The 24,559-nt window shown below is 19.3% G+C and overlaps 4 protein-coding genes across 4 annotated transcripts; 3 read left to right on the forward strand and 1 right to left on the reverse strand.

Annotated features, from left to right (window-relative positions):
- Positions 1–268: 268 nt before the first annotated feature.
- Positions 269–1,532, forward strand: SRAE_1000101800 (Paired domain and Homeodomain-like and Winged helix-turn-helix DNA-binding domain-containing protein; the record flags this gene model as incomplete). The annotated part of the gene is made up of 3 exons (XM_024647921.1): positions 269–364; positions 425–1,395; positions 1,484–1,532. 3 exons carry the CDS (start codon positions 269–271, stop codon positions 1,530–1,532), a joined length of 1,116 nt encoding a protein of 371 aa, XP_024501950.1.
- Positions 1,533–2,984: 1,452 nt separating this feature from the next.
- Positions 2,985–4,382, forward strand: SRAE_1000101900 (PDZ domain-containing protein; the record flags this gene model as incomplete). Its single annotated transcript, XM_024647922.1, has 4 exons — positions 2,985–3,038; positions 3,288–4,112; positions 4,181–4,272; positions 4,331–4,382. The coding sequence occupies 4 exons, from the start codon at positions 2,985–2,987 to the stop codon at positions 4,380–4,382; spliced, it is 1,023 nt and encodes a 340-aa protein (XP_024501951.1).
- A 4,614-nt stretch (positions 4,383–8,996) lies between these two features.
- SRAE_1000102000 (Hypothetical protein) lies at positions 8,997–10,355 on the forward strand (the record flags this gene model as incomplete). Its single annotated transcript, XM_024647923.1, has 3 exons — positions 8,997–9,094; positions 9,458–10,291; positions 10,343–10,355. The coding sequence occupies 3 exons, from the start codon at positions 8,997–8,999 to the stop codon at positions 10,353–10,355; spliced, it is 945 nt and encodes a 314-aa protein (XP_024501952.1).
- Positions 10,356–14,211: 3,856 nt separating this feature from the next.
- Positions 14,212–15,195, reverse strand: SRAE_1000102100 (SoxNeuro; the record flags this gene model as incomplete). The annotated part of the gene is made up of 1 exon (XM_024647924.1): positions 14,212–15,195. One exon carries the CDS (start codon positions 15,193–15,195, stop codon positions 14,212–14,214), a length of 984 nt encoding a protein of 327 aa, XP_024501953.1.
- Positions 15,196–24,559: the final 9,364 nt, after the last annotated feature.

Genomic DNA, 24,559 nt, shown 5'->3' on the forward strand with positions numbered 1-24,559 from the left:
TACTTACCTCTTCTTTGTTGTTTGAAGGAATATTTAAGTTGTAGGAATTGCTTGAACCATTTCATTTACTATAAATAATAACCATTTCATGTACTTTGATTCTGGTAAAATAATTTCTTATAAAATATCTTATCATTATAAGAAAAAATAATTCTTTATTTTTTTTTAGAAATAAAAAAATTATCTACAATTAAGCTAAAAAAATATTTCTATATTTTATTATTATATAAATTTTTTTAATTTTTGTTAATAAGAAAAAATTAGACATATGAGGATGACTGAATGTTTACAAGATCAAAATAATTATCTTATTGATACTTCAACTCCAGAGACATTGGAACGGGATTTTTATGCTTGGTTAAATGTATGTTTAATATTAAAAGATAAATAATTTAATTTTTTATTAATAATATTTTTTTTTAAGACTGATTACCCTCCAAATTATTCATATCCATCATCTGGTTATATGTATTCTGGTGGAAAAATGTATTATGCTCCAACAAATTATACAACATCAACAATGTCATGTTCAGGGGATGAAGCACAATCAGATAGATCATCACCAAATTTATCATCATCACCTCAAAGTATTATGGGTGAGAATGTTGAGTATAATTATTATAATTATCCAGCTCCAATGACGATAACTTCAAATATGGTACAAAGAGATGATATATATACAAATGGATATCCAAATATATCTCAAAATTCATCATTACATCATCCACTTCAACAAGGTACTATTATGGGAAATGGTTTGATTGGTAATAATTACATGTTAAAACAAAATAATATCCACCAACAACATCATAATCCTCATCATCCAATTAATGGTGGAATGATTATGAATTGTAATGATAATATGATAAGAGGAGGAAAAATATCTAATAATACACAAATAAATAATACAAATTTTATTACAACTAGTAGTTCATCATCATCACCACCACAATCACAACAGACAACATCATCATCATCATCATCATCAACATCAACAACAACAACAACAACAAATTGTACTCCACCATCAAATCAAGGAAGATCCTCTGGTACTAATCAATTAGGAAGAACATACTCACCAGGATTACCATTATCGATGGGTGAAAGAGAACAAATTGTTGCTTTATATCAAAATGGTTGGAAAATATGTGATATCTCAAAAAAATTATGTGTTACACATTCATGTGTATCAAAAATATTAAATAGATTTCGCCTAACAGGCTCCGTCCGTCCCAAAGATGCTAAAGAAGGGCGTGTGGAGTCACCATTAGTCATAGCTATACGTGATTACAGATTTAGACTTGGTATGACAAGGCAAAGTGAGATACGTGAACAATTAATTGCTGATGGTATATGTAGTCGGGAGAATGCTCCAAGTAGAAGTAGTATTAATCAGTAAGTTTAACTAATTAAAATGTCCTTTATATTATAATTAATTATTTTCTTATATAATTTTGTTTTTTTTTTCTTTTATCTTTTTCAGCATTCTTCGCACTAAATTAGATATAAAAAAGAAACCAAAAATTGTTTAAATTTATGGGAGAATGAAAAATATTTGAAGGTTAAACTAATAATCGGGAGAAAAAAAAATTTTTTTTTAAATGATATACAAATATTTTTGTCTAAACAATACATTTATATATTTGGAGGAAAAAAGAGAAAAAAAAAATTTTTTTTTTAAATTAATATTTTTCAATTGGTACTAAGTTTCAAATATGTTTGTAATTACTATTATCAAATTGCATTGGTTATCTATGTCTTTTTTTTTACTATCAAAAAATGATTAATTTTAATGGTAAGGAGAAAAGTAAAATACTTTGATCTCAACCTTTTTTTTACATACCATCAAATTGACAGTTTTTTGTATTTAATATAAATATTTTATTGAGGATGCCTTTCAAAGATACAAAAAATGTTTAAACCGTTTTGGAAATCAATGACATTTTTTTCTGGTATATATTGTCTAAAAATAATTTGTATATTTTTTTTTTTGTATGTTACGAAGAAATATTATTATAATGGATATTTTTAAATATATATAATGTTTTTTTTTATCTGGTATTTTTATATAATTATATTATTTTTCTTAGTGTATTCAATACACATATGATAAATGATATTATTACAATAATCAATATTCTTGATTTTATCATTTATTTATACTTATTTTTATTTTGTATATGTGTCTGTATAAAGAATAACATTTTTTTTATTGTTTAATTTTGTTTATGTATAAGGTTAAAATAATATAAGTATTAATTATGATAAAATAAATATATATGATGAGTCATGAAACTAAAAAAAAATACCAATAAATATAATTGAATAAAAGTTATTTTAATTTCTTTTTTTATTAAAAAAAACTAATGGAGATTCACATTAGATAATGTAATATTCATTTATTATATACTTTAACAGAAAATATTAAAACATTGATAGTGTTATAACAGGTTAAAATATCATCAAGGTTAATATCTTATATATTGAAATATTAACATAACAAAATTGACTTTCAATATAAAATCATCTCTTTATTTTCATCAATTTTTTTTTATTTTCTTCCATTTAAAGGTTATTATATTGATTTCATTTGATTGATATAATTTTTAACATTTTTTTTTTCTATTTAAATATATTAATATTTATCGTTCTCAAGATAACAATGAAATATGAACTTTTATGCTTATTTATTGATAATGAAAATTTATATTTTATCAGTTTATTCTTTAATTTCCAATACATTTAATACCCCATATTATTATCATCATACCAGGAGACCTCTATTTATAGTCAAGTTAAAAATGTAGTTAAAAGAAATTTTATGTTTATTTCTTAATTTATTTCTTTTTAATCTACATACTTTCTTATTATAAAGAAATAAAAATATTTAATATTTTATTATAATTGTAAATTTTTATAGATACATTTATAATTAAATTTATTTAAGAAAAAAAAAATTTTTATAAAAAAAAAATTTTGAAAAGATGTCAGTATTTTACCCATCCCTTGAGGATATGACAGTGGATCAGTATATTGTGGTAAGTTCTTTTTTTTTATTAATATTTTTTTAAACATATCTTAGAAAGTAATAAATTTAAATATATCTTTTTTAATTAATTTTTTTTTTTTTTAAATTTATAATTGAATAAGTTGATATAATTATTTAATTTTTTTTTTCTATAAAAATTTTTTATCATTCATATTCATGGTAAATTTTTATACATTTACATATATAACTTTTATTTATTTACTTTTTTTTTATATTCTTTTTTATTTTTTAATTTAAGTCTCACAGACATCCATCACACCCACTTCCAACTGCTCCAGCATATTATTATGCTCGTGATTCACAAAATGTAAGTAATAATATAACAAATGTACCAATATATGAAGCTATTGGTAATGATGATAAGGGTAGAAAAAAAGAATTGGGTAGGCATTGTAATGAAAATTTGATGCAATTTGATGCTTCAAAATTTAATACTGATATGTGTGGTGAGGACATTACAACAATACCAAGAAATAATCCTGAACAAACTATTATTTCATGGAATAATGATGATAGAAGAGTAATCCAAAGTAATGGTGGTATACATAGTGATGTAACTGAACAACTACCAAATGGAGCATTAATGGTGGCACCAGTTAGTATGTTATCAAGTTCCTTATCTAAGTCTGTTGTCCATCATGGTGTTAGGACGACAACATTATATAAAGAAAAAAATGGTAGAGTTGGTATAAGATTAAGATGTATTAATATGGGGATGTTTGTACAATTTGTTGCTGAAGACTCTCCCGCATCAATTGGTGGTATACGTTTTGGTGATCAAATTTTAGAAATTAATGGTATTGAATTACTAGGATTATCAGAAAATGAGGCAATGGACTTATTAAATTCATCTAAAGATGAACAGACATTAGATCTTGTCATAAGAGATAGACCATTTGAGAGGACAATTACTTTACATAAAAATAATGTTGGTTCCTTGGGATTTGCCTATGCTGATAATAAGATCACCCATATTATTAAAAGTACATCTGCATCTCGTAATGGATTACTAATAAACCAAAGAATTCTTGAAGTTAATGGGCAAAATGTAATTGGATTTAAAGTACGTTAAAAAAAAATAAAATATTCAAAAATATAATTTTTTTTTTCCTTCTAATTATATTTTTATAGAGTCCACAAATGAAAAAAATTCTTGATGAAGCTGAGCAAACAGTAACATTAACAATTATAAGTAATGAGATGTATAATGAATTATTAAAAAAGTAAGTTATTATATCATCAGAAATATTAAATAGTTTCTTTTTAACATTTCAATTACAGTGTATCATGGAGTTTGATATTAAAGAAACAGGACCATTCTGCTCCAGAATAAATATTATATTTTTATGTCTATATAAATTACATTGTATATTTTGTTCATTTACAATAAAATAATTAATTTTTTTTTTAGATATAAATATTTATATATGATATATGTAATATTTTAACATATTTAATTCAGAAAATATTTTCTTTAGCTGTTGTTTTAAAGCAATTAAATAAGGGAATTTAAAAAAAAATATATAAATTGTTAATAATCCATGAATACAATCAATAGCATATTGTTTAGGATAAAGTAAATTAACTAGCTCAAGAAAATAAAAAAAAAAACTATTATATTTATTATAAAAGTTGACATATTTGAAAATTTAATATTTTACAGAATTTAAAAAAAAAATTATTAAAACGGAGGATGTCTTATCAAAGTGTAGTGTAATCGTAATCATATATAACTCCCAAACCAATGTAAAAATATTCCCATAGAATAAAAAGTTAACAAAAGACAGTGACATCATTAGAAGCTTAAAATATAGGATATATATTTATATATAGTATCGAGGAGTATTTTTTTTTTATACATTTAAACAATAAATCTATATATCTATTTATTTCTAATTCTCTAAACAATTAAAAAAAAAGAATATTTTGAAGTATTTATATATATATATATATATTTAGCTTCAAAAAAATTATTTTTGTTATACTATTATTTGTACCTTTTTAAGTGGTTAAAATCTTTTTAATGTTTTATCATTATTTTAAGTTTATACAATTTTACTGTGGGATATCATTTTATTTCTTTGTTAGGTTGAAAAATAAACCTTTAATTTTTTTTAGATAATTATTATTATAAAACAAATATAATAATAATATTAAAAATAATAATTCTAGTCTATATAATTGTCAAATCTTTTTATTTTATTTTATTATCTATATATTTTTAAAGATAAATTTTTTTTTACCCATTTTTATTAGAAAAATACACATATAAATTTATATTAAAACTTTTAAAAATACTTATTATTATTGTTTTGCTGTTCTTTTTTTTTTAAAAAAAGCATAGTTTTTTTTCCACGGTTTTAAAAATACCTAAGTTAATAAATAACATTATAGTACAAAAAGTAATTATATTATAATTCTCTAAATTTGAATTGTTTATGAGGGCAATTTTACTGCATTTTTACGTAAGTCCATCATCCTCTCCTTCTCCTAAAGCTGTAATAAAAAATAAAATATGATATAAATTGAAATTCTATTGATACAACAGAAAAATTGGCAATCTAAAAAAAATTTGTCATTATATTTAGTGTTATCATATTGTTGTTTACTATAGTGTGATTTATATATATAAATTTTTTTTCTTATAAATATTCTTAAAATAAAAGGTTGAGTTAATACAAAAATATAAATAATTTTTTTTTACCCAAATCTTATATAAATATATGTTTATCTTCTTTCAAATTATTGATAATTATAATTAATTATCACATGTATTTTTTTATTTTTATAAAAATAACTTTTTTTTCCATTTTTATTGCATACTTTTTTTTTTAAAAATCACTTACTTTTATATTGAAAATAAAATTATTACTATAAATAAAATATTTTATGTTTAATATTTTTATTTCATCATTAAAAAAATATTTTTGAACTTAAAATTATGTTAATTTTTAACCAATATTTCAATATTTTAATAAGTACATTAAACTATTTTTAAAAAGTTACAATAAAATGATTTTTGTTTTCTTAAATACAAACTATTACAAAATTTTATCCTTATCCTGATAATAAGTGTATTTTAAAATACTAATTTTTTTAAAAATTATCTTAGTAAGTAAAATTATTTATTACCCTCTTTTATTTATTTATCATTAGTTAGATTGGGGGAGGAAAATATCAGTATATTGTATATGGATATATTTAAATATTTATCTCTCTTCAATTTTTACTATTAATGCTTCTAATTTTTTTTAAATATTAATGCACAAAGACACTTACATTTAATTTTTAAACACTTAAAAAAAATTTTATTCCTTATTGTTAAGAATTAACTAAAGAGCATTCTTTTTTTTTTATAATTTTTAAATGTAATATAAAATAACTATATATAAAAAAAAACAATAAATTTGTTTAACATTTTAAATTAAGAAAATAAATATTTATTTGTATTTTTATGAAAGTAAATGAGTAAATTAAAAAAAGTATGCCACTGAAAGGTATCACGTCATTCATTTTTATATGAATATTAAAACTAATTGTCATTTTTATTAATTATTCTCATGTATAGATAAATTTTCTGATAAATTTTTTTATAAAATTATACTTGATCATGCCATGTATTATTTTTTTTTTCTAACTTTTATTGTAACAAGTATATTCTCATTAAATTTTTCTATTTAACATATTAAATATTACCTTATAATGGAACAATAATTCTCAAGAAGTAAAATTTTTTCTTATTAAATAAAGTTAATTAATAGTAATTTTTCAGGATACTGATAATTATTTTCACATATATGTATATATATATATTTAGTTATCTTTTTTTTTATTATTAGTATCAAAATATTTTTCACTAAAGACAAACTAACTTTTAATGTATTTATTTTTACTGTCAAATCATGATATGAAAATTTATAAAACATCCCACGTATATAAGGTAAATTATCCTACCTTATAATTGTAATTTTATCCAAAATATATATAATTATCAAAAAAACAATAATATCATTATTCATAGATATATTTACATTTGTTATATTATTCACAACAAATTATATAACATTTTATATTTTCTTCAATAGTTATTATTTTAAATATCAAAAAACGTATATATATTTTTTATGTTATTATTTTCAAGAGTACCTTCCTTATTCAATTTTAAAACGTGATAAAAGTTTAAACTTCATACAATATAATTAATTTTTCATTTTATTTCAAATTTTTAAAATTATGTAAATTTCTAAAATTATGTATTTCCTCTTCTTTTTTTTTTTTTATTCATAACGTATAATTAGGTAGTACATTTAGAAACCAATTTTTATAACACAAAAGATTAAAATAGTATAAAACAAGTCTTTATTATTTTTTTTTGTTGTAACATTTAGTATAAAAAAATTATTTATAAGAAAATTTTTAATATAGTACTCATTTATTAAAAAGTACTTTTTTTTATTTATTCTAAAAAGACAAAAATTAAAAGTTATAAAATAGTCATTCATAGATTCTATTAATAAGAATCCTTTTTGTAAGTTAATGGTCATTCTAAAAAGCCTTATAATGGTCTTTTCTCTTTTATCAAAGAAACTCAAAAACTAAAGATTTATACATCATATATATTTATATGTATATAACTATCATCTTATTTATTTTTAATTATTTTTAAATACAAATTTTTTAATAAGAAAGTAACCTATTAAAAATTACTAAAATTCTTTATTATAAATAATAAAAAATTTACCAAAAATTCATACATTCTACAAAATTTCTATAGAATTTTTAAGAAAAAAGATTCCATTAAAGGGTAAAAAAAAGTTTACTTACCATTAAATAAAATACATCTAAATATTTATAATTTAAAATTATTTTCTTTAAAAAGTGTGAGTATAATTAAGAAACCAAAGAAGAAGTATATCTTAATAATATATTTCCTTTAAGCTTTATTTTCAAAAATAAAAGATCTTTTTTTTTTTTCTAACTAAAATATAATTTATTTTTACTAAAATTATTTTCCTTTAAAATTGTTACTTTTTTAAATTTAGGTGTAAACTAATTAAAATATTCCCAACAAAATATATTATTAATTTTTTTCTTATTTATTTTTTTTTTGGTCTAAATTTTAAAATATTACAAATTTTAATTGACGTATATAATTTATATAATAAAAATTGTTATTAAAAAAGAATAAATTTTTTTTTTATTACTACATTTATTTTAACTTTAAATAATTTACTTTTTTAAGAAATATATGATGAGATTGATATACTATTAATTATAACCCTACATCATTCATATATATATATTGAAAATATAAGGAAAAAATTTATTTTTGTTATTTAATTTCTTTATATTAAAAAGAGTATATTTATATATTATTTATTAAGAAAAAAAAAATTATTATTTTGGAGAATTAAAATATATATTTATTTCTTAATATCAATTACAGTACCAAAAAATTAATTACTATACTATCCTCCTCCTCTTTTTTTTTCTAATATATATATATTTTTATTCATTTTACTAACTTTTCACCATATCACATAAAACATTCATTTATAAAATATTAAAGTTTAAATATACAACTCTATATTAATCTATAAAATATATATTCATTTATTGTAACATTTTTTGGTATTTAAATTTGAATTAATTAATTAAACTTTTGTAGTATTAAAATTATATTTTAATATATAATCTTCAAATTTTAATTATACCCCTGAGTAATATAGACACTCATGTTAAAATATCAACTGATAATATAAATAGATTTTTGTTTGGAACAATTTTTGATATTTTAACATTTTTATCTTAAAATTTTTAATAACAATATTATTATATATTTATACATACATTAATATTATTTTTCTGTACTTTTTTTCTGAAATAATTAATTAATTAGTTAATTAATTAAAAAGTTTTTTTCAGTTTCAAATTTGGAGGATTAAACATGACTATCAACTATTGTGATATAAGAAAGATCTGTAGATTAATCTTTATCCTATCATTAATCACCGTAAATACCAATGGTATTAATAATGATAATTAGTAAGTTTCACAAAAATAAAGGTTATTATTTTTTAATACAAAAATAAAATGATTATATTTATGTGACGTAATCCAACATATAATTATACTTTTATTATATATATAAACAAAAGAAATTGTTAATTCTTATTAATTTAAAATAATTATCATTATTTGTTATATTTCTTAAAAAAAAAAGAAGAAGAAGTAATTATTTTAAATTAAACTTATAGATAAATTATTTTTATTAAATTAATGTAAAAGAATTTTTAACAAATATATTTTATAATAATGATATACAGTATATTTAAATATATACATATACATATATATATATATATGATATCATAAAAAATAATATAATAATTAAATTTATATTTTTAGTTTCACAGCTATTAAAAAGTCACCATTAGATTTTGCAGCAATCACTTCACAATTAGGATCCGCTGAAAGAATGAGATATGGTAAAAGAAATGGTTTTGATGTTACAATGTTACCACATGTTTATAAATTAACAGAAGTTGGTAAGAGAAATGATAATGATAATATTAATAAGAGATCAAGTAAATATATAATGGAACTTGGGGAGTATTCAAATTTAGGGAAACGTTCTGATAACTTTTTACCTGAATTGACTAAATTTAATGAAGTTGGTAAAAAAAGTAATTATTATGATAATTTACTAAAAAAATATAATCCATTGACTAAGAGATATCGTGGAGATGTTAGAGATATAACACATCTCTATAATTTAGGTAAACGTCCAATGTTATCAGAAATTGGTGAGTATGAAAATGTTGGTAAAAGGAATAGTGAACATATTCCACATATTATTGAATTTGAAAAATTTGGAAAACGTAACTCACCATACCTTAATGAGATTGAAAAATTTCATGAATTAGGTAAAAGAACATCTTATAACCAGGTAATACCAATATATGAAAGTGCTGGAAAAAGATCCTATTATCCATTTTATGATAGTGATACATATTATTATGATTCTGTTGGTAAAAGATTAAGTTCAATAATAAAAAATGTTGCTGAGTATAATGAAGTTGGTAAAAGATCAAATTCTTTAATACCAAATTTAGTTCATTATAATGATTTTGGTAAAAGAAATGATGATTATGAAAATTTAAATTATTATTTTCAACATGGTAAAAGATCACCTAACTTGAATGCCATCATTCAACATCTTAATGATGCTGATAGATTAAGGTAAAAAAAAAATTTGTCATACTAATGTAATTTATATTAATTATTTTTCAGATTTGGAAAATAAATAGATATAATTGAAATAATTTTTTTTAATCTTATCATTATCTTTTATTTCAATCAAAACATTACATATACCTATAAACGACATCACATACAATATCAATTAATTAAAAAAAAAATAATTTGTATAAAATTTATAATCGAAATCATTTCAAATATATGTTTGCTGCGATCAATGGGATTTTTAGTAGTTATTAATGGAGATTTTTGTGTAATAAAAAAAAAATTTTTTTTCTATAATCTAAAAGAATAAACATATGTTCAATGAAGCCAACAACCGTTCAAGTCATTGACGATTAATAATATTTTTTTTCATAACATTGTTTAGGAGAGGATGGAAAATGTGACAATACATGAAATGTTAAACAAGAAGAATGAGACCTTTGTTAATTAATATTGAGAGAATATTTCAATTATAAAATATTTTATTATATACCTATTTTTCTTTTATTGATCTCACAATTAAAAGATATAATTTTATTATATATTTTTAAATACGAGAATAATGTTTACATGTGTCAAATATATTTCATTAAAAATAAATAAAATCTGCTTCACGATAATTTTTTTATTTAATATATATTTTTTTTATTACAACTATGTTCCCTTATTTATAGTTTAAAATTCAATAAAGAATATTTAATTATAATAAGTTTAAACATTTACGTAATTGTAAAGAAATAGATTGAACTAACAAAGTATGACTCCACTTGATTATTATTAATTTACCTTAAAAAAAAATCTCGGCACACTTCTTCTTATCTTCACTCCATGTATCAAGAATAAAGGATATTACACAGTAATGTGAAGTGTTTAAACTGGCAGAGTTAAATTAAATATAATAAACATATTTTCTAACATTTAACTCTTCATTATCTAATTGAAAATATATGAATTCTTTTCACCTTTAACTGTCATGCCGCTCCCCTCCATATAATGTTTATTTTTGTATCTTTTTTTAGATAATCATAAAAATAAACAACGGTAATTCATTGTTTTGTAAATAAAATCATCTTCACAACATATTACTAAACTTTTATACAATTAATTACACTCTTGAAATGATATAAACATAACTTTTAACAAAAGATATATATCTTTTTTTTTCAATATAGGTTAACTTTTAACGGCAACATAAAAAAAAAACTACTATGTTGATGAGGAAGATTATACACTTCATAAATCATATTAAAAACAAACTCAAATTTATTTGTTTATTTTTTTTATGAAGAAAAAAAAATTTTTTTTTTATTTTAAAAAAAAACAAAAGGTATATAAAATGATTAATAAAATAAATTTCATGACTTTTAAATAACATAATACATTAAAATAACAATATTTTATCATTGTCTTATGTATTATATTATGATTACACATTATCAATAAAAATTTTATAGTCCCTAAAATAATCTTTTAAAAAAATATTATCAGGTAAAAATTTTTCCCTTTACATCATAAATAGTTATAATCATAATAGTTGTGGTGTCGCGCTAAGGTAAAGAAGAGAATAAATATGAATAAAATTTATTATTTTTCAAAATTACATTATCAATGAATAAATCTTAATTTACCAGAATAAATGTATTATATCATTCACTCATGTTAAAAAAATAAGAAAAAGAGGGAGAGAAAGTATTAATTAACATATTAATTTAACGATGTGATTATTTTTAAATTACATAATTAGATTCTTTATAATTATATACCTGTGAAAAATGAAAAATGTTGATTGTCTCTTTGATGGGACCCTACGGATATATAAATATATTTTCTTTATAATCATACCGTTTTCCTTTTGCCTTTATTTAGATGGATGACAACTTATTCCATTATAAATTCATACTTTTAAGTACATATTTAATGAGGTGTTATTAAAAATGTTAATTATTTTATACCTTTAAGATATGAAAATTTTTTTATCAAATAAAAAGATTTCTTTTTTAAATAAACGGTATCTAACATTTGATGTTTTGTATAACTTATTTTAAAAATTAAAATAGTAAAAAAAAATTATTTTTTTTTAAAATGCATATTTAATATAATTTATTATATAATATTAATAAATATAAATAATCAAATAAAATAATAATTCTTTAAATTTAATTACCTTTTTTTTTGATTTATTTTACTTAAAAATTTATTACATTTCATTAATATTAATGATATACTTTTAATAAATTTATATACCACACTAAATATGTTATATATTTAATTATTTTATAACCATTATTTTAAAAATAAATCACTATATTAGATAAAGTTAAATAATATTTATATACTATTAAAATATAACTGAGTAAAATAAATTTTTATTTTATATAATATTTTATAACAAACATATATATATATATATATATATAAGTTACCCTTTAATATTGCAAAAAGAAATATAATTATTAAAAAGATATAGAAATAATTTAAAAAAATATATAACAAAGAACCTTATTAAAAGGTTAAAGTTATAATCTTATCATTAAAATATTTCCACGAAACTTTTTAAAACAATAAAATGGTAAAAATTTGTTTTTCAATTATTTCATTATTTTTTTTTATCAATTTTTGCAATAATATCGGAAATGTATAAATTTTATTACATCAATTTACAAGTTAATGTTAATAAAAATTTTGATAAGAAAATGGTCAAGAAAGGTTATAAAATTTCATAGAATTATTTTTATAATAAATAATAAAAATACAAATATATATCTAAATTTGATATGATTATTTATAATATTATTGAAAAATTTTCCTTATGATGCATCTTTTATATTATTATAATCAAAAAAAAAAGTTTGCATTTAATTTACTATACAAAGTCTAGACTCACTTCTTATCATGTAAAAAAAATATATTTCATTTATATGTTAATTTTTAAAAAAAATTAAGATTTCATAATTTTTTTATACTAATAAAATATAACTTAATAAATTATATAATATTATACCTATTAATAAAAAAAAATTTCTTAACTCTTCAAAAATAATTAATTACAATCCAAACAACTGTCAATTGTGTATAAATCAACAATATATAACAATTTGATTAATTTAATTTTTTTTTCTTGTCTCTTCTTACAATATTTAAAACTTTTTGTATCACATAAATGTTTATCCATTCTTTATTTTAAAATTAAATTTAATATAATTATTTTAAATAATTAATTATAAGAAATATAAAACAAGCATATTTCTCTTTTCAAAAGGTTACGGTAATGAAACACTTACCTATGTAAATATTTTGTTTCTTAAAACACAAACACACACACCCATACCAATAAACAAAAACAACACAAATTAAAAAAAAATTTTTTTTTATTTAATATAATTTTTTATTAATAAAAATAAAGATCAATTTGAATTTTTATACAAAAAAAAAAGAAGAAGAAGAATAAAAAAAATACAAAAATAATAATAATATTAAATTGTAGATAAAAAAAAAAATTTATGGGACAAAAAAAAAGTATTAATAATAATGACTAATCTTTTTTCAATGGAATTATATTACATATTTCTATTATTTATTTTTCTATCTTTTATCTGTATATGTAAATGTAATAAAGAAAAAAAATATGTAAAAAAATTCTAGTTTTCATAATAGAAAAAAAAAAACCTGGAGAAGAAGAGAGAAAAAAAAATGTTATAACAAGCCTTTCTTTATCGTTTTTTTTTTTATTTTTTTGTCTAATGATCTTTTGTAGAGTAAAGAGATAAAAAAAAAAAGAACGACAAAAAGATTATACAATTCTCCAAAGAATAATAATAATAATAATAATAATAAAATGAAAAGATATTAATATAATGAAAACAAAAACAATTGAAGTGTACAAAAAAAGTAACTTGAGAAGCAGGATTATTCATTGTTTACATATTTAAATTATGTGGAGCTGTAGTTAAGGAATGCATAAATGCTGCTGGAGAAACACCGATAGAATTTAGAAATAAAGAAGCTGTATTATTATTATTATTATTGTTGTTCATTGGAGAGGATGAATTTGTATCAGAAACAATATTCTCCATATCACTGGTTGGACTTGTGGTGTTGGTTGTTGAAGAACTTGTCGCGACCTGATTTCCTTTTATAGTTGGAATTGGTGGCATCTGTTGAAATTGTGATAATGTCATATGATGAAGTAAAGATCGTTGCATTGCTTCAAATGACAATGCTGCTGCTGTTGCTGCTGATATTTGATTTTGTTGTAAATGATGTGGTTGTTGTGGTTGATGGTGATTGCCTCCAGACGACAATTTACTGAGATCAGATAGATGGTTAAGAAGTTGTGTAGTAAGTATAGGATTCAAAGGTAATTGTGGATTGCCAAAAGTTCCAAATGGAGATATAGAATTAATATTTCCTAATACTGAAGGTTGATTACCTCCCATACGTGGTAGTGATTGAACAGACATATTTGATGGATGATTAATAAGTGTTGGTGAAGAATTTGTAGAAACATTTTTTGGTTTTCTTCTTGGTCTATATTTATAATCTGGATGTTCCTTCATATGTAATGCTCTTAACCTTTTTGCTTCATCAATAAAAGGTCGTTTCTCAATTTCACCTAAATTTTTCCACTCAGCACCTAATCTTTTAGATATCTCACTATTGTGCATCTTTGGATTCTCCTGAGCCATCTTACGTCTTTGTCCCCTAGACCATACCATAAATGCATTCATTGGCCTTTTAACATGTGAATTAAAATTACAATTAAGTGTAGGTGATTTATTATCAAAATCTGAATGTGAATCATCTTCTAATGTCATCTCATGATCATATACCTCATCATCAAGTTTTAAACCAGGTGATGATTCTTGTTTCATAACACTCACAGCCATTGATTCTAAAGCCATATGTTCGTATAATAATAATATTAATTATATAGCTTCTGTTTTTTTTAATAAATATTAAAATAAACTTTGCCAAAGATATATTCCTAATTATCTTTATTATAAAAAGAAAAAAAAATTATTTTTTTTTTTTGGATGGCAAACAAATATCACAAAACTTTTGTCTTTTCCTTATAATATTATTTTTTTTTCTTATTAAACCCAAAATTTAGAGAATAATAATAAAGAAAGTAATAATTCTTCCGTATTGGTATAAAAATAAAATTCTCCCAAATCTGGAGAAAGTGAGAGATTTGAAAGTAAGTAATAAGTAATTAATTTGAAACCAAGATATAAATTTATTTATATTATATCCTTTTTAGAGATACAAATAGAGATCTGAAATGATATAAAAATATATACACATATATATATTCAATGAATAACATAATAATATAAATACATAATATATTAATAGAAATAACATAAATAAGGTGCTAAAACATATCTCGTTATTTATAAAAAAAAAATAATTAAAGAAAAATCCATAAATGTATAGGTATTTATATATATTTATATATAAGATAAAAAAAAAACATACTTTATAACAGTACAAAAAAAAATATTTTTCTTGTTTAAGAAAAACTAAATCATAAAAATGAGGAAAACAAAAATGTTTAAACAATTATATTTTGTTTCCATATATAAATACTATCATTTTTAAATATATTAACCAATTACATATCGAGATTTTGATAAAAAGTACATTTTTAATGAAAATTTATTGTTGATAATATATTTATATATATATAAATTTACGTGGTAAAGGATCCTATCATTGATAAGGTGAATAGTATTATTAGAGGAAGAACAAAGATTTTTGAAGACATAAATATATGATAAGAGATTGGTAACCTTATAATATAGTTATGTACTAAAAATGATTAGGTTATTTTATCAATTAATTATAATAAATAAAAAAAAAAAACTTTTATATTACTCTTATTAAAATATATTTTTATAATCTATAAAAGATATAAACCAATATTTTTTTTTAAAGATAATAAATGTTAAACTTTCTAATAATTACTTTTATAAAATGTTATATTTATTATAGTTTAGGTGATATATATATATAATGTGAGATATATTACAAAAATAAAGGGAAAAAAAAATTTTTTTTTTATATTTTGTACTAGGAAAAAGTAATGATAAAAATAATAAGTATCATATAAATTTTAAGACACAAAACTTCTATAAATAAAGCTTTTAACTTTTGAAGGGGGGAGTAAAGCTAAAATTATACCTTCAAATGGGAGAATAAACAGGTAGATGTATCTTTATTAAAGACAATAATAATCAAGGTTAAAGATGCTTGTATTATCAGTGTGTATATGGTATAATAGTAATACAAATAATAAAATAACTAATATAGGTTTGGATAGTTTGTTTTAATATAATAATAATAATAATAAAATAGATTTGCTTAAGTGGAAGAGAGATAAATGAAAGTTAAGGTGATTGTTGTTTCAATTAATTAATGAACCGAATATTAGAAATATATATAGGTATAAATATCATGCAATCCACAAAAAGGATAATAGATTTTAGCATATACTTTATTACCTATTTATGATAAATATTAAATATATACAATTATTATTATTGTTATTATTTAAAAGAACATGATAAGATTCATAATATATGATAATTATATATTAAAAATGTAATAAAAATACTTACTTAATATATTTATTAAGAAATTAGATTTAGGATAATAAAGAATATGTTAAATTGACAGTAAAATAAGATATAAATTATAATAATAATAATGATAAAAATATAAATTTGTTATGATATATAAATATATAATATTACTTATCAGTATAAAAAAAAAATTGCTACAAAAAAAAATAAGACAGGTGTCTGTATAGTTATTGTTATATTAAAATGTTAATGGATAATTAATTTTAAATTTACATTCTCCAGAATAAGGAAAAAGGCGTGTCTTCTGGATGAAAAAAAAAAATAAAGAGAGAGTGTTTAGCTTTTATATTAATCATAAATAAGAGAATATAGATATATAAATAAGAATATATATATATGTTACATATTTTAACTAATAGGTGGGAAGAACATATCTTAAGATGTTTGTTTTGAAGAAAAACAATACTTCAAAAGATTAAGAAAGTGGATAATAATTATAAAATGTTTAAGATTAATTTAGATGTTAAACTTTTAAAAATAATTAAACTTTAATAAATCTTTATATAATATAAAAAGAAAGGTCCATAAATTAACTGGTCGCTGTTAAAGTATATAACTAATAAAATGAAATAATTAGGAAGATGCCGAAATTTAGATAAAAGAAACCTGTTAAGATAATAAAAAATTAAGCTATATTGTAATAAAAAAGAAGAAATTATATAATTTTACAATATAATAATACAAAATGATGTTGTAAGTTTTTATAGTAATGTTATATCTCTATATAAATAAAATTTGTATTCTTTTTGATATATTTCATTAAGAAGATTGTGGTTCATTAAGCGCAGGTGAAAGGTACATGTATAATATATTTCATAATATAAAATATAAAAGTGTATAAAATAATAATAAATTCATTGGTATATATGTAAATAATAATAATAATTATTAATAAGGTATTTAATATAAAAATGACCATAACAATAATAATAATAATATTATAAATTAATTAGAACAGTAAATTAAATGCCATTTATTTTAAAGTTTAACAAACTTAAATAAAAAGAAATTACAAAATAAAATGCTAATTGGATATGATAGTTTCATATACAAGAATAACCCTTTTTAACCTGATGATACTATTATAAATAAAAATAAAATTTATTACTAAGTTAAAATATATCCCTTAATGAAGATAAGAATTAAATTTAATCAAAACTTTTTACAAATATAGCTATAAAATGGAGATACAACTCACTTCATTACTATTGTCATTGATAATAGAATTGTAATTAATATAAACTTTAATCTTATTATTTATCAATTGCATACAAAATGATAATGATATATTTAATAACCTTCTAAAAATATACATAAAATATAAGATTTCAACTAATATCCTTATTTAAGAAAGAAAAAAAAAAGTAGAAAAAAAAAATATAGAAGAAGATATAAAATAATTTAAAATATTATTATATAATATTTAACAAAATAATATTCTTATTTGATACATCTAATGATATAAGAATAAATTAGGAGGATATTAGCATGATGTCGTAACATTACAAGGTAACAAAAATACTACATCCGTTGCGTGATTTTTGCTTTTAAATAATAAGGATATTAAAAAAAAATATATATATATACGTATATATATATATTATTTTAAAAGATTAATATTATTTGTTAATAAAACTTTTTTTTTCATCAAAACAAAACATGACAAAAGAGATAGATAAAAAAAATTATACATTTTATCTTTAGATATTTAACCATCATAATCAGGATTTTTCTTTTTTTTTATTTTACTTTAACAAAAAAAAAGAAAGAAAGATAATTTTTGTACAAAAAATATTATACTAGTAAAAAAAAAATAGCAATTTATATTGTTTCATCATTAAAAAAAATAATGGAAATTTAATCTGTCATATTTAATGTAAAAAAAAAAAAATATTAGGCTAGAAAAGTTTGACATTTAAGAAGAAGATAGAATTTTGTAAATGAGAAATCATTTTAATAACACAATAGAGATATTAAAATACAAAATAAAAAAAAAGATTATTTATTATTATTGTATTGAGGTAAAATATCAATAGTTAAATGATAGATAAATATATATATAAAAATAAAAGGTGGCAATAACTTATAAATTATACAATATCGTGTATTATAAATTCAATTTACCACATTAAAAGTAATTATACATGATAAAAATGTGAGAATTTTTTAACTAAAAAAGTATATATTTTAAAATTAAAAATTAACGAGTAAAGTACAGGACACGGTAGAATAAAAAAAATAATAAAAAGATATTTAACTTGTATATTATAATAAAAATTAGTTATTTATAAAAAAGAAAACATGCAGTAATTCTTTTATTTTTTTTTTCTATTTTTTAAACATTTTTATAATATTTTTTTTGATACTCATTGTTATTTCTTTTATTCATTTTTATAAAGGTACAAAATATATATTTAAAAAAAAAGATCTAATTTTGGAAAAGAAAATGTCATGATAATACTTATGTAATAATGTATGATTAGTAATTTTAAAAAAAAAAAAAAAAAACATTGTATTGAAAAATGTAAGAATAAATTTGTTACTTGATAAACGTAACAATGACACAAATTTCGTTATACAAAATGTGTATGATAATAATAAAAGGTTTAGTAAGATAATTATCAGCTATCAAATGATTCTTTTGTTTAAAATTATAATAGTATTAAAAAAATCTTCAAAAAGCAAAACTTGTGACGCTTTTTGATGAGGTGTATTGATAAGAATATAAACTACTAAGTGAAGAATGATGAGATAAGAACACAAAATACAGTATTTTTTGTTCTTATACTAAATAATATTGTGTAAGAGAATAATAGAGAGAACAAAATATTAGGCAAAAAAAAAAGTAAGAAATAAATAAAGGAGGAAAAAATATCATAATATAATATTAAGGTATTTCAAAGAGTATTACAATAAAAAAATGTGATAAGAAATTAAAAATAAAGAAATACACATTATACTTTTATTTTATGAGTTAAGAACATTAAAAAAAAAACAATAAAAATGATACATATTATATTTAAAAGAATAAAAAGTGGTTATATATATATAAAAAAAAAATTGTTTTATTAAATATGTTAAATGAAGCTTATAAAAATCAAAACAACCTTAAATAGCTATAAAAGGAATGTATCTTTTGATAACAAAAATAAATAATAATTATTATTATTATTTAATCTAGTATTTAGGGTAAGTGAAAACATTGCGGAGATAATGGGAATTGATAAATTGAAACAGGTTTAGAAAATGTATGATAAGAATACATTTGACAAAAAAAAAAAAAACGGTCAAAAAATGTTTTACCTAATAATAACAAAATGATTGGTAAAAAAAAAAAATTTGCACTTTGGTGAATATCTACAATTTTAATAGAATATGATTATATTATATACTAGATATAACTTTGGACTTTGCTTTTAAGAAAAACGTTAATAAATAAAATTATACACTTAAAAATTAACGATAATTAATTGGAAGAAATGTAGAAAAAAAAATTTTTTTTTTTCAACAGATTCATTAACAATGGTATATAACACCAAAATGATGTATTAATGATTAGCTTTTTTTTTTGTTATATATATTCTAAAACAATAAATGGGTAACAATGATAATATAATAATAATAATAATTTTTTTATCAAAAAACACAATGTTTATTGAGGTAAAAATTTTTATGAGAAAATATTTAATATAATTTATATATCATTATATATAAGATCAACCGGTTGTCTTGATAAAATAAGTATATAATAAAGTATATTAAATAAAAGGTCAACATATTATAATGAAAATTATTTAAGAAAGAATAATCTTGGATAGGGTGTGGAATTTTTCTTCCTGAGAATAGGTAATAAAAAAACAGTTACTTGTTTTATCATTTATATTAGTAACAGAAATAAACCTTGCTAATATTCTTTGTCAAAGTTTTGTTGATAAGAAAATTTTTTTTTTATTTATTAAGTTAAAATGTGCATATTGAAAGAATGAATCAAAGGTTTTTTTTTTTTCTAAATTCTTTTGCTTTTAAAACATTCATTTTTATTTTTTTAAGGTATTATAAGAAATATATATATATATTTATATATATATAAATAATAGAAACTTAATTAAGAGGGGTTATGTAAAAAAATGACTATGATAATAATAAAAAAAAATAATAGTGAATGATAAGGGATAACTAAAGAGACAATAGAAACAAAAAAATACCAAAATAGTATATTATAAATAATAAGCTATGTATAATTAAATTGTGATTTATTATATAATCCAGTAGTAAATGAAAAGAACCTGTATTAAAAATATTAAATTAGTAGTTTAGTAACCTTTTTTTTTGTATGATTTAAATTTTAAATGTCCTGAGGATGAGTAACTTTATAATTTGTAGAGGAAATAAAACAATAATTAGACAAAAGTGATGAATGTATTATATAATGAATAAAGAAAATATTATTATTTTAAGAAGTATGAAAAAAATTGGAGGGAAGTTAATTTTATTGTAGATGAATGTTAATTAGAATTATAAATAGAATGATTAAAGAATTATAATCATTCTTAGTTTTTTTTTTTATTGTTTAAGTTTAATTGAAACAATCCATTGAATAAGAATGATTCTTGTTTTTAAATTACTTTTTATGTATTCTTTGAATAATATATGTTTTTAAGTACAATACATGGACATTAATATTTAAAAGAAGAAAGGAAAAAAAAAAAGATATAAAGAAGTATAGTCAACTAGAAAATGATATTTCTTTTTAAAAAACAAATTTAATATATTTATATATTGTAATTCTAATTGAAGAATAGTCAAAGAAGATGTGTTGAAAAGATAAAAATACGATTCCTTAATAATAAGATTTGGTATTGAAAAAATTGTTGTATTATAATATTATAATATGTATATTATTTTTCATTTAAGAATGATTATTTGTATAAAGTATATTTAGATCAAATCCATCATCATATCCTAATCATCATATATGTAATATCTTTATTTTTAAATATAAAATAAATAAAAAACATATAATAAAAAATAAAGAAAAAGAAGACTAAAACAAAGTATGAAAACATCTCTAACTCCTTATTATAAATGTGATGACATTATAGATTAAATAATGAATACAATTATATATGTAGCGATAAAATAGTCATTGTCTCCAAAAGATAAGGGATGAAAGAGTGGGTATTATTTTGTTGGAAACAATATGTATATAATTGAACAATGGTAAATTAAAATAAAATATATAAAGTTACAATATCCTCAACAAACAATAGCGATTTTTAAATAAAGAAATAAATGTTTGAATGAGAGAATTGAAATATAGAAGAATGTAATAAATATATTCACCTGTCATTTACCAAGATTTGTTAAATTGGTTAACAATAGTGTATGATCAATGAGGGAAGAAATTTTTGTATCATTTTTCTTATATCTTAAAATAAACTTTATTACTATAATTGCCTTATTACATATATTATGAAAAAATATATATATAAATAAATAGGTATTATCTTCAAAAAGGACAAGCCGAATTTTTGTTTAGACTTTTCTTTTTATAAAGAATAGTTAAAAAAAAAAGAAAAGAAAAAATATAATACAATATAAGGTGATTTGCATAATTTATTTTAAAATAACCATTTAAATAAAATCTTTTTTTTTTAACTTCTTTTACATCTCTTCCGATGATCAAGAAAAAAGGAGGAAAAAAAAAAAGAAATACATTTGTCTAATAAAATGAGTATAAATATGTTATAATCTTTTATGAGGAAGAAAATAGAAAGTTTAGTAATAACATTTTTTTTTTTCCTTGATATCTTAATTAAATAATATTAAACAATAAATAAAAATTTTTTTTTACCACCTAATGTTTCCATAAATAAAAAAGAGTGTAACTTTTGTTTTATAATTTAAAACTGACACTATAAAATTTATTTATCTTTAATATGACTCATAATCTAAAAATTTTTTTTTTTTTTTAGTTACCTACAAATAAAAATTTTTGAAGATGTATTTTTGTATACTTATTTCTTCCTCTCAACTTTTATTTTTTTTTTAAGTTGATAAAAAAAAATTTTTATCAATGACACAACTTCCTTTTATAGGTTCATTTTTTTTTGAAATACAAAAGAATTTATTTTTGTTAATGGCTATTTGTAGGTATTATATATATATGGTTTTATAAAATAATATATAAGAATCGTTAACAATATGATTGAAAAGTAACTGGAGGAAAGTTTTGTTTGAGGGAAAGAATGATTGTATAATAAGATAAAGAAATAATATCATTTAACTTTAGATAATTGTAAATAAAAATATAAAAGTCTTTTTTGTGTATTGTATAATATAAATGAATATATTTATATATATATATATGATTTTTCTAATATATTTACACTATCTGGAAGGTTTTGTTAGAAGGAAGTGATTGTTTTAGTTAAGTGGAACTAGTTAAATTTAAGTTTTCTCTTCTCATTAATTTTAAAGTATCAATATACATATATATAAATAATTATAATGAAATGTAATGGTAAAAAATATCTTGTGATTAGTATTAATGTATAATTAGTAAAGTGCAAATATTATTTATAAAAAAAAAAATTTTGAAATATATTTTCTATAAAAGGATAATATTAATAGAAGGTTTTAAAAAATATTTTGTTAAAAAAGAAGTAAAAATGTAGAAATTTTTTTTTTTGTTAATATTTTATAATAATAAATAAAAAAAAAAAAAAAAAGAAGTTGTTATAGTAAGGTTAAAAAATGAAAGTGCAACAATTTTTAGTAAAGTATGGTAAAAAGAATATAAGAAAAAGATAATAAAATTTTTAAAAAATTAATTGAATTTTAATACCATAAGATATGGTAAAAGATGTGTCTGGAAGAGGATTGTTAAATAAAATTGTTAGGAAGTTATAATAATAATCATAACAATAATAATAGTTAGATAAGCATTTTCTACATAAAAATCGGAATGTGTCCCTTTTTTGGATAAAATAATAAGTGTATATTTGTAAGAGGAAAATAAAAGAATGGTAATATAAAAGTAATTGTGAATATAACAAAAGTTTATTGTTATAGAAATAAATTTAAAAATTATTAAATTTATGTATAAATATTTATATTCTTTATCCTTTTTTTGCTTATATTTATAAGTTGAATTATGAAATTGAAGACGAGGCGTTTACAGTTGCGTCATCAAGTTATTATCCTAAAAGAAACTTCGTAATCAAACTATTTTTATATTTTATGATATTTAAGGATACCAGAATAAAAGCTATTAATATTAAGGAGACGATAATGATGATATATATTTTAAATAAAAGATATATTGAGAATCTTAAAAGGATATATTTTAGTAATTAAATTACATATTTTTATAGAGAATTAATAAGCTTACTGTATATCACCAGAAATCAACTAAATTTAAAAGAATTATTAAATTGTTAAAATATAACAAAGAGTAGCAATGTTTTAGGAGATGAGATTATATTCCATTGTGTATCTTCACTCCTTAAAAGCCATTGGGAATGTAAATTAAGCTGGTATATTATTTGATTTCCTTATTAATAATAATAGAATAAAATTTAAAGTTTTTTCATTGTTTGGGATTGAGTAGAAAATATGA

This window comes from Strongyloides ratti, assembly GCF_001040885.1.
Source record: "Strongyloides ratti genome assembly S_ratti_ED321, chromosome : 1".
In the NCBI taxonomy this organism is placed as follows: domain Eukaryota; kingdom Metazoa; phylum Nematoda; class Chromadorea; order Rhabditida; family Strongyloididae; genus Strongyloides; species Strongyloides ratti.